At 41.4% G+C, this 13,230-nt stretch overlaps 1 protein-coding gene and 1 non-coding gene across 6 annotated transcripts in view; one reads left to right on the forward strand and one right to left on the reverse strand.

Moving 5' to 3' along the window:
- LOC126469834 (uncharacterized) overlaps window positions 1–13,230 on the forward strand; it is a 214,450-nt gene that overhangs the window by 184,681 nt on the left and 16,539 nt on the right. The window contains exon 7 of one of the 5 annotated variants that reach the window (XM_050097127.1): window positions 7,586–7,755. The exons of 3 other annotated variants lie outside the window; for them this stretch is intronic. In XM_050097127.1, coding sequence (XP_049953084.1) covers window positions 7,586–7,755 — 170 coding nt within the window. Of the gene's footprint in view, window positions 1–7,585; window positions 9,579–13,230 lie in introns of those variants that run through there. One more of the 5 variants, XM_050097125.1, reaches the window with a different exon arrangement.
- On the reverse strand, window positions 13,119–13,193 carry Trnat-ugu (transfer RNA threonine (anticodon UGU)). The gene has a single exon. It is a non-coding gene; the product is annotated as a tRNA-Thr (tRNA).

Here is a 13,230-nt window from a genome sequence, read left to right on the forward strand (position 1 = left end):
TCAGTAAGCCTCAGACATCAAAAAATAGATCTCCTGCCAACTGCTGAGAAATGCAGCGGCCATGAAACCAGATAACGCATTGGTTCCTCAAGGGTTCTCCATCCTGCGTAGGCACCAATTGGCTTAAAGAAGAACGCTTTCTGTATCGGGTACCTCTTTGAAGAAGTAGGAGCGATTAAAATTTTCGGCATATTCACCATGTGGGAGAAATTTCCAAGTTCTCTCATGATGGTCGTATCATAGACCAGATTCTGGCATACTGCTGCACAGCATGTAAGGAATATGGCTTCGAGAGTCTCTTTACTTTCTGATATTTCTTTGAGATGCAACATTATTAAACGCCCCAAACGCATGAACAGGGGGGGGGGGGGGGGGGGGGATGGCTGCATGTTACCGATGACCTGCCTGCCAGCAATCCCAGGGGCCGCGTGTGTTCGCCAGCTAGCAACTCCACATGACACGGGTTCAGCAGTATAAACAGGCAGCCACAAGAGAACTACCGTTTGGTATCAACATCTCGCTGCAGGAAAACACTGACCCTGATCATAAGCTGCATACCAGTCACCTTCCACAGTTCAGCCACCCTTCCGTAGCAATCTATACTTCGAACTGTCGAATGACATTCCAGAAAATTTGACGTCAGTAGTCACCTGACCAGCGAAATGAGACGGCATACACGGAAGACCATCCCTCCATATACATAGTAAGTCCCATGACATAAAGTATTTTACAAAGTGACATGATACCACACGCGGAACGATTTTAATAATCACAATAAGCCTCATATTTTTATCGAATCTACGTCCACAGCAGATCATTATGTCAATAACGAGGCCTTGAACTACAATCGCTGCTATCGTGCGGAATCATCCATATCCCAACCACAAGCTTCTTAAGTAATAGAATCCAGTATATATGCACAGAGAGCCATGGAGAGATCAATGCTGGGCTATACAAGAAAGGACAGGAAAAGGGCAGATGACATCCAGTCTGTGACGAAGGTCAGTGACATCTTAGAGAGAGTAGGTTCCTTGAAATGGTAGTGGGCTGGCCACATCGCAAGAAGAAAAGACAACAGATGGACGAAGCTAGTACTGGAGTGGAGTCCGAGAGAGCACCGGAGGCCTAGAGGAAGACCACCAGACAGATGGGACAAAGACATCAAGAAGATCGCTGGTAATACCTGGCAGAGAACTGCCCAAGACCGTCCCACTTGGAGAAGACTTCTGAAAGCCTACCTGAATCCACGACTCGAAGAGTCCACATCATCTAATGATTGAATTGGCTGATGATGATGATGATGATGATATTGTCCTCGACGGCGAGGCACAACCGTATCGTCAGCAGTGCCCCAGGGATGTGTGACAGGACCGCTGCTGTTATCTACATACATAAACGATTTTACAGACATGGTGGGCAGCAATCTGCGGTTGTTTGCTGATGATGCTGTGATGTAGGCGGTAAGGTGTCGAAATGGTTCAAATGGCTCTAAGCACTATGGGACTTAACATCTGGTGTCATCAGTCCCCTAGACTTAGAACTACCCGGGGCAGGATTCGATCCTCCGACCGTAGCAGCAGCGCGGTTCCGGACTGAAGCGCCTAGAATCGCTCGGCCACAGGGGCCGGCTAAGGTGTCGAAGTTGAGTAACTATAGGAAGATACAAGTCGACGTAGACAAACTTTTAGTTGGTGTGATGAACGGCAGATAGCTGTAAATGTGGAAAAATGTAAGTTAATGCGGATGAGTTGGAAGATCAAACCTGTAATGTTCAGGTACAGTATTACTAGCGTTCTGTTTGACTCAGTCGATCTGGGCGTAACGTTGCAAAGCTATATGAAATGGAACAAGCAGGTGAGAACTGTGGTCGATTTCGGTTTATTGGGAGAATTTTAGGAAAGAGTGGTTCGCCTGTAAAGGAGACAGCATATAGGACGCTGGCGCGATTTATTCTTGAGAACTGCCCGAGTGTTTGGGATCCGTATCAGCTCGGATTGAAGGAAGATATCGAATCAATTCAGAGACGGGCTGCTAGATTTGTTATCGGTAGGTTCGAACAGTACATAAGTGGCACGGAGATGCTTCAAGAAATCAGATGGGAATTTCTGGATGGAGTGCGACGTTCATTTCTAGAAACGCTATCGAGGTAATTTAGAAAACCGGCATTTGAAGCTGACTGCCACATGATTCTACTGCCGCCTACCGAGCGAGGTGGCGCAGTGGTTAGCACACTGGACTCGCATTCGGGAGGACGACGGTTCAATCCCGTCTCCAGCCATCCTGATTTAGGTTTTCCGTGATTTCCCTAAATCGATTCAGGCAAATGCCGGGAAGGTTCCTTTGAAAGGGCACGGCCGATTTCCTTCCCAATCCTTCCCTAACCCGAGCTTGCGCTCCGTCTCTAATGACCTCGTTGTCGACGGGACGTTAAACACTAACCACCACCACCACCATCTACTGCCGCCAACATACATTACACGTAAGGAACACCAAGATACGATACGAGAAATTAGTCGTTTTCCGTTCGCCCCATTTGCGAGTGGAACAGGAAAGGAAATGACTAGTAGTGGTACAGGGTACCCTTCGCCACGCACCGTACCGTGGCTTGCGGAGTCTCTGTGTAGATGCAGATGTCAAAAATGCTTCCAATATAATGACTGTCTGACCCAAAATTGCAGAACCCATCTGACCTGTTCTCACTACAAACAAAACCACTACATAAACAGTGCCTAAACGTACAATCCTTACTCCCCTTCGTGATCTACAACCACCCCACCCCTACAGCCCCACAAATACTAAGTGAAAGCATCATCCACTAAGCAGAACTTACCGTTATCTCATTCGAACGGGTCCTTACGTCCCATCCCCGCCGTCAAAGACATTAATTTTAGAACCACTGTTTCCACAACATTCAATCCCTCTGAACGTCCAGACATTGTCCAAAAGATAACGGTAGCAGCCCCATTCACCTTCCATCTTAATGTCTAAGCCACCTACTACAAAAACCTATCCTACTGCGTTTTCAACTGCCTCAAAACGCTTGTTTGAAACTGTTACCTAACCCTGTTTCGTCACTTAAAATACCATGGCATGCCAGCAACACAATGTGCCATCCATAATATCTGTTCGCTTAGTTCCAACAAAAGCCTCTTCACCCACATGTAATCTCAACATGACATCCATACAGTAACGATGCAGTCTTCCAATCATACTACACAATTTGCTTGCCTCCCTACACTTTACAATGTTCAGGTAATCCCTATCACATACCCTGAGGTGGGACTGCCTTAAGAATATGACATCAATGAGTGGCGCCATCCATACTAACACTATGACTTCTTCGACTGTATTAGTAGTAGTCATAGTAGTTTTAAGTATCCGTAAATATCTTTTACAAGGATATTGAACATGTCTTGGTGTTACAATTTAAGAACAACAAAAATAGTGTAATTCACATTTGCAGACTTACAAATCTAAAATGACAAGGATGGGACTTCACATCATCTTCACCGTCATTACTATCACAGTACTTAACGTCCATAGCTGTATTTCCGCATTCGGAGGAGAAAATTGGTTATTGCAATTTAGTGAGAAGATTCTGCCGCAACGAAAAAGGCCTTTGTTTTAATGATGTCCACCCCAAATCCTGCATCATTTCAGTGACACTCTCTCTCCTATTTCGCGATAACACAAAACGTGCTGCCCTTCTTTGAACCTTCTATGTAACTGGATTTTATTCTCTTCTGAAATTACTCCAACTTTCTCACAACTTCTATATATCCCATGAACTTGGGGATCAAAACTACATTGTCTCCCCAATATTCTGCAAACCTGGACTCCTGCTTCGCCTATACCAACATGTCGCATCCTCCATCAACGTCGAGATTGAAGAAACCGACAGGTTAAAACCGATACTGGCGTTTTATTTCCGAATAACCGGTATTTTTCAGTATTTGTTTGGTTTCGGTTATAACAGATATGTCTCATTTTTTACTGATAACTGGGTATAAAACCGGTGTATCGATATGTCATAGCAAAAGTGCCAAAATTTTTTATATTAGATAAAACCTTAAAAAAACGAACTGGAAGGGCATTTTGTGGTCTTTGAATATTTGACATCGTCTTAGAATGATGATTTTATGATAAAAGAAGTCAACTTGCAGTTCAGTATATTATAGAACGAGTATTTATGAATACGTTGGACACTAAATATTCGGCATTGGATTAATTCATTATTGAAATTTTAACGGCGTCGTGAAATTGTTTCTGGCAAATGTTGTTTCCCCACAGACTAAACTTTTCATTTGAATTTTTTGAAAAAGAATTTTTGGTTTTGCCAGTGAAACTCAATTGTATTCAGAGTCTCATTATAAATTAAAGATATGCTTCTCTGAAATGGCTTTTTCATTCTAAATAGTTAAAGAAAAAGAACGCTACCAATTTTACACAAATGCTTACTATTTATCTGCCATTTCTCTGAATCAATAAAAGAGGAAGTTATGGCATGAGTAATAAATTAAAAACTTCACAATTCATTCGTAGTTTATAATGAAAATAGAAATTAGTTGATATGCTGCCCGTGTCTACATAACATGCCTTTGTCTGCTTGCAGCCCAAACAAACGGATACCTTAATACGAAAAATAGCGTTCTCCAACCTTAGTTTTCACGTTTTAGCACTGACTATTCGTAATACTAAAATAGCGGTGTGATCCTCGATTACAAAGTGATTTTTTAACAGAGATTTAAAAAAATTAGAAGCAATGGGAGAATACTGGAGAATTCTTTGTTGTGATCAAACTCTCATTATTTTCAGAGAAAAGCAGCGAACGTGAACAGACTACGTTTTCTTTCATTTACCTATTTGATTTGATTTTTGGTTCTATGTATCTTGAAACGTATAATGCAAAAGGCAGGAGTCGCACAATTTTTCAATATTTATGTGATGTCTACGTTTATTGTTGGAAATAACAGCAATAAAAACCGAAAATCAGTTATTTCGAAATCGGTTTTTGTGATCGGTTTTAACAGTCAGGTTAAAGTGGAGATAAAAATAACCGGTGTAACCGAAAAAACCGGTTATTTCAGTTATAACCATCATCCCTACCTCAACCGCCCCCCCCCCCCCCGCCCCCCCGCACTCTGTATCCTATTCCAAGGAACCTTTAAACCTTTAGCAGGCTGATTCTTCCTAACCCCAAACTGCATATTTACCCATCCTAATAGCTGTATGCCTCCCCTCCTTATATCAACGCTTTTATGTATTTCCGGACCTCCTGACCATCCCAGTCACTATTTCCCTCCCTTTTCCAGCCCCAACTTATTAGTCGTACTTCCTAACCCTACATCATGCTCCTCGCCAACTCGCAGACATACCTCTATCCATGCACATTTTTTGACACTCTCCTCCATCCTACCAAATTAAGCTTACAGTTAGATGCAGTTGCTTTCTCTTGACCATTGCACCAGCATTACCATCGCCATCTGTGTTTTTCCGAGATACTACTTTTTTCATTGTATTTTAATCCAATTATTTCATTCATTTCAACTGTAAAAACTATGTGGGTATTTTTAATGTCAATAGCCTGAAGAGTAGCAATATGTCTGTAGCCTGCCAATCACCCCATCATAAGGTCAGAGTGAAATGAATAATAATAAAACAGAAGTGTGAAAATCGTATTTTTGGCTTTTCGCAGAAACGACCTGTGTATAAGAATCTTTTCGAACATATTCGTGTTGCCGGACCTACATTTGCTCCTCTCAGCAAACCGATGTACTCTGTGAGGTGGGTATCAGCACACTTACAGTATCAGCATACTTGCCTTCGCTTTGCATTTTGCACGTGAAAGATGGTTTAGAAAAATGATTGTTAGTACTTCTCAGAATGTAGTAGGTAAAGTTGTCCTCAACCTGAAGGTTAGTCTCACCGCTGCATTGCTTCTCTAGCCACGGCTCTATTACTGTTGGACTGAGCTGGCTGTCTTCCAGTTTTTGAAGTAACTTACCCAGTTAATTATTGGGCGACCCAGCTTCGCATTTTCCACTTTCATAAATCATCAGAGGTGAAAGAAGCGATAAGTGACAGAAGAAATCTTAGGAGAGATGCCTGAATCCCAGAGCTTTATATTTGTAATCCAACATTCAACCACTCAGCAACTGAGTCACATATATCTCAATTGCTCTTATTGGTGGATGATTATCATTACGCAAGATGTTCAGCAGAAAACGGGAAAATATTTAACAGGTCACTCAGTAATCTAACACAGGCTATGGGCCCATCTGAAAAGAAGCTTTCGAATTGCTAACAAGAACAATTATGGGGAATATCTTGCAATACTTTCGTGTTAAAATTAAAATGATAAAATTTGTAGAAACCATAAGGTACAACAAACAGTGCCTTTCAAGAAAACTAATACCAAAGTATGTATGTAGAAAAGTTCAAGCAAATACTAACTTAGTACAATCTATCAGGAGGCTTGGAGCAAAAATCTCTATGAAACAAGATAAATCGCCGGCCGGTGTGGCCGTGCAGTTCTAGGCGCTTCAGTCTGGAACCGCGTGACCGCTACGGTCGCAGGTTCGAATCCTGCCTCGGGCATAGATGTGTGTGATGTCCTTAGGTTAGTTAGGTTTAAGTAGTTCTAAGTTCTAGGGGACTGATGACCTCAAAAGTTAAGTCCCATAGTGCTCAGAGCCATTTGAACCATTTGAACCAAGATAAATCACTAACAAGTTAAAGCAGAAAGATTCAACCAACACAGATATCTAGCACATCTAAAGTTAAGTAGAAGTGTGACACCTACGATATTTACTTCAGTTAGCAGTTTACTAGATCACTATATCTGGTATACTATTCGTGAAACACGTACTTCAGTAAAAAGAAAGTTGGTAGATTAATTGAAGTACAACAGCCCTACATCAAATATGAAACTCAGCAAGAAATCAAATCATTATTCAAATTTTTCCCACCTCTAAAAAAACCTCATTAATATCCAGTTTACACATACTGAGATAGAACTACTCAGCAAAAGTCAGTAGAATATAAAATCACGCTTAGGTAATCCAACCATAAAATACCTAATACCCACAACTAAGCTTTCAATAGACTTGGCAAAATTATCAGTATGACTAGAGTCATCTTGCAACAAAAATAGCAAGAAGCGTAGAAAGAGAAATTCAAAATAGATAATTCTTCGTTAGAACTACACTCAATGGATACAATACTCTTAAAGCTATAAATAATGAACTGAGGTTCTCAGACACACTGCAAACGAAGAAAACTTGCGAAGCATTCATTCGAAGAGGCTCTGATATCTGTATTCCTGAACACCAAAATTTGCATTGACATTCCGCGTTACATATTTCCGTGTAATTATCCCTGGATGATTGTTGATTGTGGCCTATTCTAACCACAGATAATCGATAATTACATAAACAGCACCCAATCTTATCGTCCAGAGGAGCGTTTGAGTTCAGCTACCTTTAGTGTATGAGCACCACCACCACCACCACCATCACCATCACCATCACCATCACCACCACCACCACCAACAACAACAACTATTTGACGTGACTGGTTTTTGCAGATGAGAAGTGGCTGCTGGAGGACAGAAGCAACGCTACCCTCTCTGTGGACACCACCTGCATGCAGCTGTTGGCGAACTTGCTGGACAACCCCACGTGTCCACTGGAAGATCTGCCTCCAGAAACCATTAAGCAACGCGAGCAGTGCCGTGTGCAGCTGTGGGACGACATGGTACAGAGATTGCCCCACATACCCGTTACCAGCTACCTGGCGTACACACAGAGAGTAAACGTCAACATCTGCCTCTTGGCCTGGATGACAGTCAACTCGTTCGGCATTTGTCAGGACGTCCCCTTTAGTATGATACAATCAGTGCACGATGCTCGCTGCTATTTTGATAGTCCTTACGACCAATCGTGTCTGGAATCGAATGCTAAAGATGCCATCTGCTTTGTTTCCAGAGCTACTCTGTTGCTGAAGTGTCGGGATTTTTCCTCCCTTAAGCTTCCCAAGCTATGTGATGTCAAAATTTACGCAGATGGATCGAACAAAACGTTTACTGTACCAGAGATAGAAATTTTAAGAGGAAATTTAAAGCCAACAAAAACAACACTGTACTTCAAGGAAAGTTTAAACGATGCCACTTTGCGATACAAGGATTTTAAAATCGACAACTTAAAATTTTTAGAAACCTCATTTATAGTAATAAATATTATTTTTCGCCTTTTGACTGTCGGGGTACACATGTACCTTCCCCAGCTGCGTAATTTACCTGGAAAGATATTGATGTCCTTTCAGATGACGGGTATAATCCAGATCTTGTGTTCTGAGGTCATGTATCGTATGGTAGGTATCCCAGACTTATCTTCGATGGTACTAATCGATAGCGCCCTCACACTTCTCACTTGTATCTGGCTGAGCACGTTCTGCTATCAAATGTGCTCATGTATTCGTCATCTCAGGCTTCCTAATGACCTGCAACCTGCTGAAGCCAGAAAGGTATTCCGTCGTCAGGTTCTGTATGCACTGATACCCTGGAGTATGATATGTGCGGCAAGTATTACTTTGGAATATACAGACAAAGATTACCTGATCTATAGTCGCATAATATTCATCGTGGGAATTTCTCTGTCAGTAAGTTTTAACTTGGTTTGTCTTGGAATTGTGGGGTACATGTATCTCCGTAATAAGAAATACATGAGTAAACTCAAAGTTTATAGTAAGGATAAATATGGGTCAAAGAAACAATTTGTTTATCTATCAGTTAAGGCAGTCGTGTTAAGCGGAATAGGTATAATTATCAGAATGGGGTTCCACCAGGCACAAGGCGTAGCACAGTCTGTGTACTATGTTCACATAGCTACAATGATGCAGGGACCAGTTCTGTTTGTTTTTTTCATTTGTAGCGAAACGACACTCCCTGTGCTGAAGAACAGAGTAATGGCATGGTGGAACCCAGAAATAATAAGACCGGGACAAGAACTTGGTTCTGCAGCTGTGAGAAATTTGGCAAGGAGGAGAAATGAACAGGTTGTGGCTGGAGAATCCAAACTGTAATTTCCATGAGTATTCTTCTGATGGATCAAAATTAACCGTGACCGATATCGTGAAACTAGTGCCTGTTTTCTAAGTTATTCTTTATTTACAGTCATGTCCTTATTTGTACATGATAGTGTCCGTCTAGGTACAGTAAAGACAATACTAATTAATTGTGGGTGTCAAATGTAGTTTGAAGGGGACGAAAAGTATTGAAGGACAGCGTTACACGACACTCAAGTAATGGCGTTCGTGAGACAGGAATTTATGCAAACAGTATTGTGGAAGAACGAAAACGTAACAGAAGTTAAGCTAGAAGGACATACGTTTTCCCAGGAGTTAAATTGTAAGGACATACAACGAAGAATTTCTTGCGATTCGTAATTAGTAAACGATCTCCCATTTGTTCAAATAAAAACTGAGTGAGTGACCAATGCTAATGAAATCGTTGTGTGATTTAAACACCCAGCCCACCTCAACATCCCGCTATAAACGGTACTACATGGATTTCAGAAAGTGCCTAATTACATCGATCATCACTCGCTTACCAACCATCCATAATCTTAACAGTGAATTTGGTGATACGTAAGAAGAAGGAGTTGCCACGATGGATCCTGCAGAACCATAGATTGTAGCGTTACTCGTCATCTTTATAAGTCACGAGGTAGGGCAAATGGCGCCAGATTTAACACTGTACGTTGCTTTGAAGCCGGCTCCGTCATGGTATATCTCCAAAATACGAGCAAACTGTGCAGCTTACGATTGCATCTTGTTCTTCATTTCTGTTGTGTGCACACAAAAGTCGTATTTAATAGTAAATGTGACAGTGCTTTCATGAATGACTGTCAGAAAGGAAAGATGGTTCTCTGGTCTCACGTGCATATTTGATTCAGTTATACGACGCGTTGACCTGATTAATGTAACTTTACTTTTGTTATAGTTTTGAATAACCAAGAAGAGAAGTAGGTAATGTGAAAAGTCTGCTTTCGTAATCTAGCAATTTTCTTAATACGGACTGACGAAACTGATGTTCGACCCATGTCCTCTTTCCGAAAATGCTGAGAGCCTCTTTTGCTGTGTTTGGTCGGTTCCAATCTTTATTTCTCACAGCGTTCACCCAGAGAGCTTTACGACTAGAACTTAAATCAAAAGTCAAATAATAGAAATAAAACCGCTACAGTAAAAGAAAACATCGCAACCAAAATGCATGCATATAAAAAGAAATATCGCTTGAACAAGTCAACTTACGAATGATTTGTGATTAATTTACACTTTAGACTATAAACAAAACGTAAATGACGCAATCTGGCATTTTTTATCAAAATACTTCCATCAGAAACTAATGTTTGGGGCATCTGATCTGGCGGACGTCAGCCTCAAGTTTGTGATGTCACAACTCGCCTCCATTGAAGGTTCAGTTTATTTGTATAAATCTTTGATCACAGGAAAAAAAAAAAACAATAGAAGCGAACCATACTAAGTCACGTGTGTTTCCAGAGTGTAGCATGCATTAAAATATTGAACCACTAAACATATTAAATACTTCCCTCTCATATTTATCGAAACGAATTATTTTAGGAGGATTCTCACAGAAACTTGTTACCCGACATTCAAAATGTTCACCCTGATTCGTCTACATCTTGTCTATAATATCTAAGCGAGCAACTTTCCACTACTGAAACCTCTGCCTCCCACGATGAAGGTTTACGAGGGGGTTGATCCAGATGCAATTCCACCGCATCTGACACATCTTATGACACTGTAAGAAAACCGTTGCAATAAACAATGAACCAGGAGTAATTATCATAGAAAATCTACACGCCAAAGAAACCATCAAATCACTGTACATGGCACTGAAGCAATTCAATCTAGGACACAAAGTTATGGACCTAAAATTCCGAAAAACCAGAACCAAGATCACCACGCACCAATCACAATTAGAAACACAGGAAGACGATTGGTGCTGCTTACCGACCGAAGCAACCGCAAGAGGAATCAAACCGCGCCGCAAATAACATGTTTCGCCGGGTTAAGGTTCATCAGATTTTATGAAAAGCTATCAAGAGCATTTCATATCACCGGCTGGAAAGGAGATTTGCCAAAACTGATGATGAACAAACATTTCTGTCGGACTAAATCCACTCGGAAATCGTGAGCATCACCGAACGAAGCGCAGCTTAGAGCCTCACGTACATCATATAAACATGAAAATCAGGCAAGTAAACCGTCTACAACGCCTTAACTAGGCCAAACGTGTTATTTGTAATAAAAATAACTTTTCAACACAGGCTGTTTCTTTATATAATTATGAAAAACGGTTGCCGTACCAGTCAGATTGTCGTGAGATGGAATAACCGTTACAATGAATTGTCTCGTCAGGCATCCAGACTGACTGCATTTACGGTAAGGAAATATAAGTCAAAAATAATGAAGACTACGATCACCATAATTTTCATCAAACATTGTCTTCGAGATAATCTGATTCCAGTCTAACTGCATGCAAATCTAAGGGTACGCCAAAACCAGCACCCGAATAAAGACTTACGTAAGGGTAGTAGATTCGTCATTCAAACCTCACTAGGCGTCTATATAAGGAAAAAGATCATCTTAAACTACTTTTCTACAAATCTTATTTCTCGACAGTCAAACTTCTCTCTTACGATCAACTAGATGTTTTAACGAATGTTGTCAGATATGTTGTTTGAAATATTGGCCAACTGATCACTCGCACCCACTCTCATAACTTAATAATTTAAGAAATATTTATTTTCCTACACCTAAGAAAGAGTATGCTAACACCGAAGGTCATTTTTCGGTTGCTGAGACAGAGCTTAATCTCAGTAATTTCGTCTTTACCAACAAGAAATGTAATTGTTAAATAAGGGTATGAAACGAAGATCCAATCTAATCTAATGTCTACGGAGACCTGGCAGAGAACAAAAATAAAGTGAGTCGTTGGGCAAGGCGTCTATCATCATCGAAACAAGGTCGCGCTAACCTGTTCGATCTCGATTAAATTTCGGGCATGCAGCCGCGCAAATAAAATTGCTTCCACTGATATTTCGGCCGCATAGTCCGTCCATCCTCAGAGTGTGTCACAAGACGCGACAAGATGCCAAGCGCGGCCTTACATGCTCCACCGCGGCTGAACTGCGCATGCGGGTCAGAGATGCTGGTCGGCGGCAGAGAAATACGCTTACACATGCGCCGCCTGTGGCGAAGGCGTACAGACATTCGATTCGTTTATCGATTTATGATCGGCGGTGGTGACACCATGACGACTTCTCTTCAGTTTAATTACCCTAAGAGCCGGATTCCATGCTTTGTCCAAATTAAAACCATTATCTCTATTTATTAAATTATTAGCTAATTTAATCTCTATAGCTTCCTTGAAGACAGATTCCCATAAAGAAGAGTGGATGTTAGAATCTTCACATCACTGTAATTCATGGAATGTCCTGTATCAATACAATATTCGGCCACAACTGACTTGTCTGGCTGTAAGAAGCGTGTGTATCTTCGATGCTCCACACACTTCTCATGAACGATGCGTGTTGTTTGACCTACGTACGACTTCTCACAATTTCCGCAAGGAATCTGATACACACCCGCTTTACGAAGCTGTAAATCGTCCTTCACAGAACCGAGTAAAGCTGCAATCTTCGTGGAGGGCCGGAAGATCACCTTAACACAGTGTTTCTCAAGAATAGGTTCAAGGTCGTACCATTGACCGTTAAAGTCATAGTAACGGTCTTCTGGGACTCTGAAGGGGTTATTCTGTTTGATGACCTCTCTCATGATCAAGCTATCAGCTCTGAAGTATACTGTACTACCATCAAGAAAATGAAGAAACGGATTCAGCGTTGAGGTCGTCACAAAAATGCAAACGAACTTCTCCTTCCCCGTGACAACATAAGGTCTCCCATAAGTATATATGAAGGTAGTATCTGTTCCCGAAAGAACAGGTACCATTGATGACCGTGCAGCTTCTCTAGAATGAAATGATAATTAAATCGACACCCTAGCTGCAAACAGTTAGGGGACATGTTGAAAACGTGTGCCCCAACCAGGACTCGAACCCGGGATCTCCTGCTTACATGGCAGACGCTCTATCCATCTGAGCCACCGAGGGCACAGAGGATAATGCGTCTGCAGGGACTTATCCCTTGC

The sequence above is a fragment of the Schistocerca serialis genome, chromosome 3 (genome assembly GCF_023864345.2).
Source record: "Schistocerca serialis cubense isolate TAMUIC-IGC-003099 chromosome 3, iqSchSeri2.2, whole genome shotgun sequence".
Lineage (NCBI taxonomy): Eukaryota > Metazoa > Arthropoda > Insecta > Orthoptera > Acrididae > Schistocerca > Schistocerca serialis.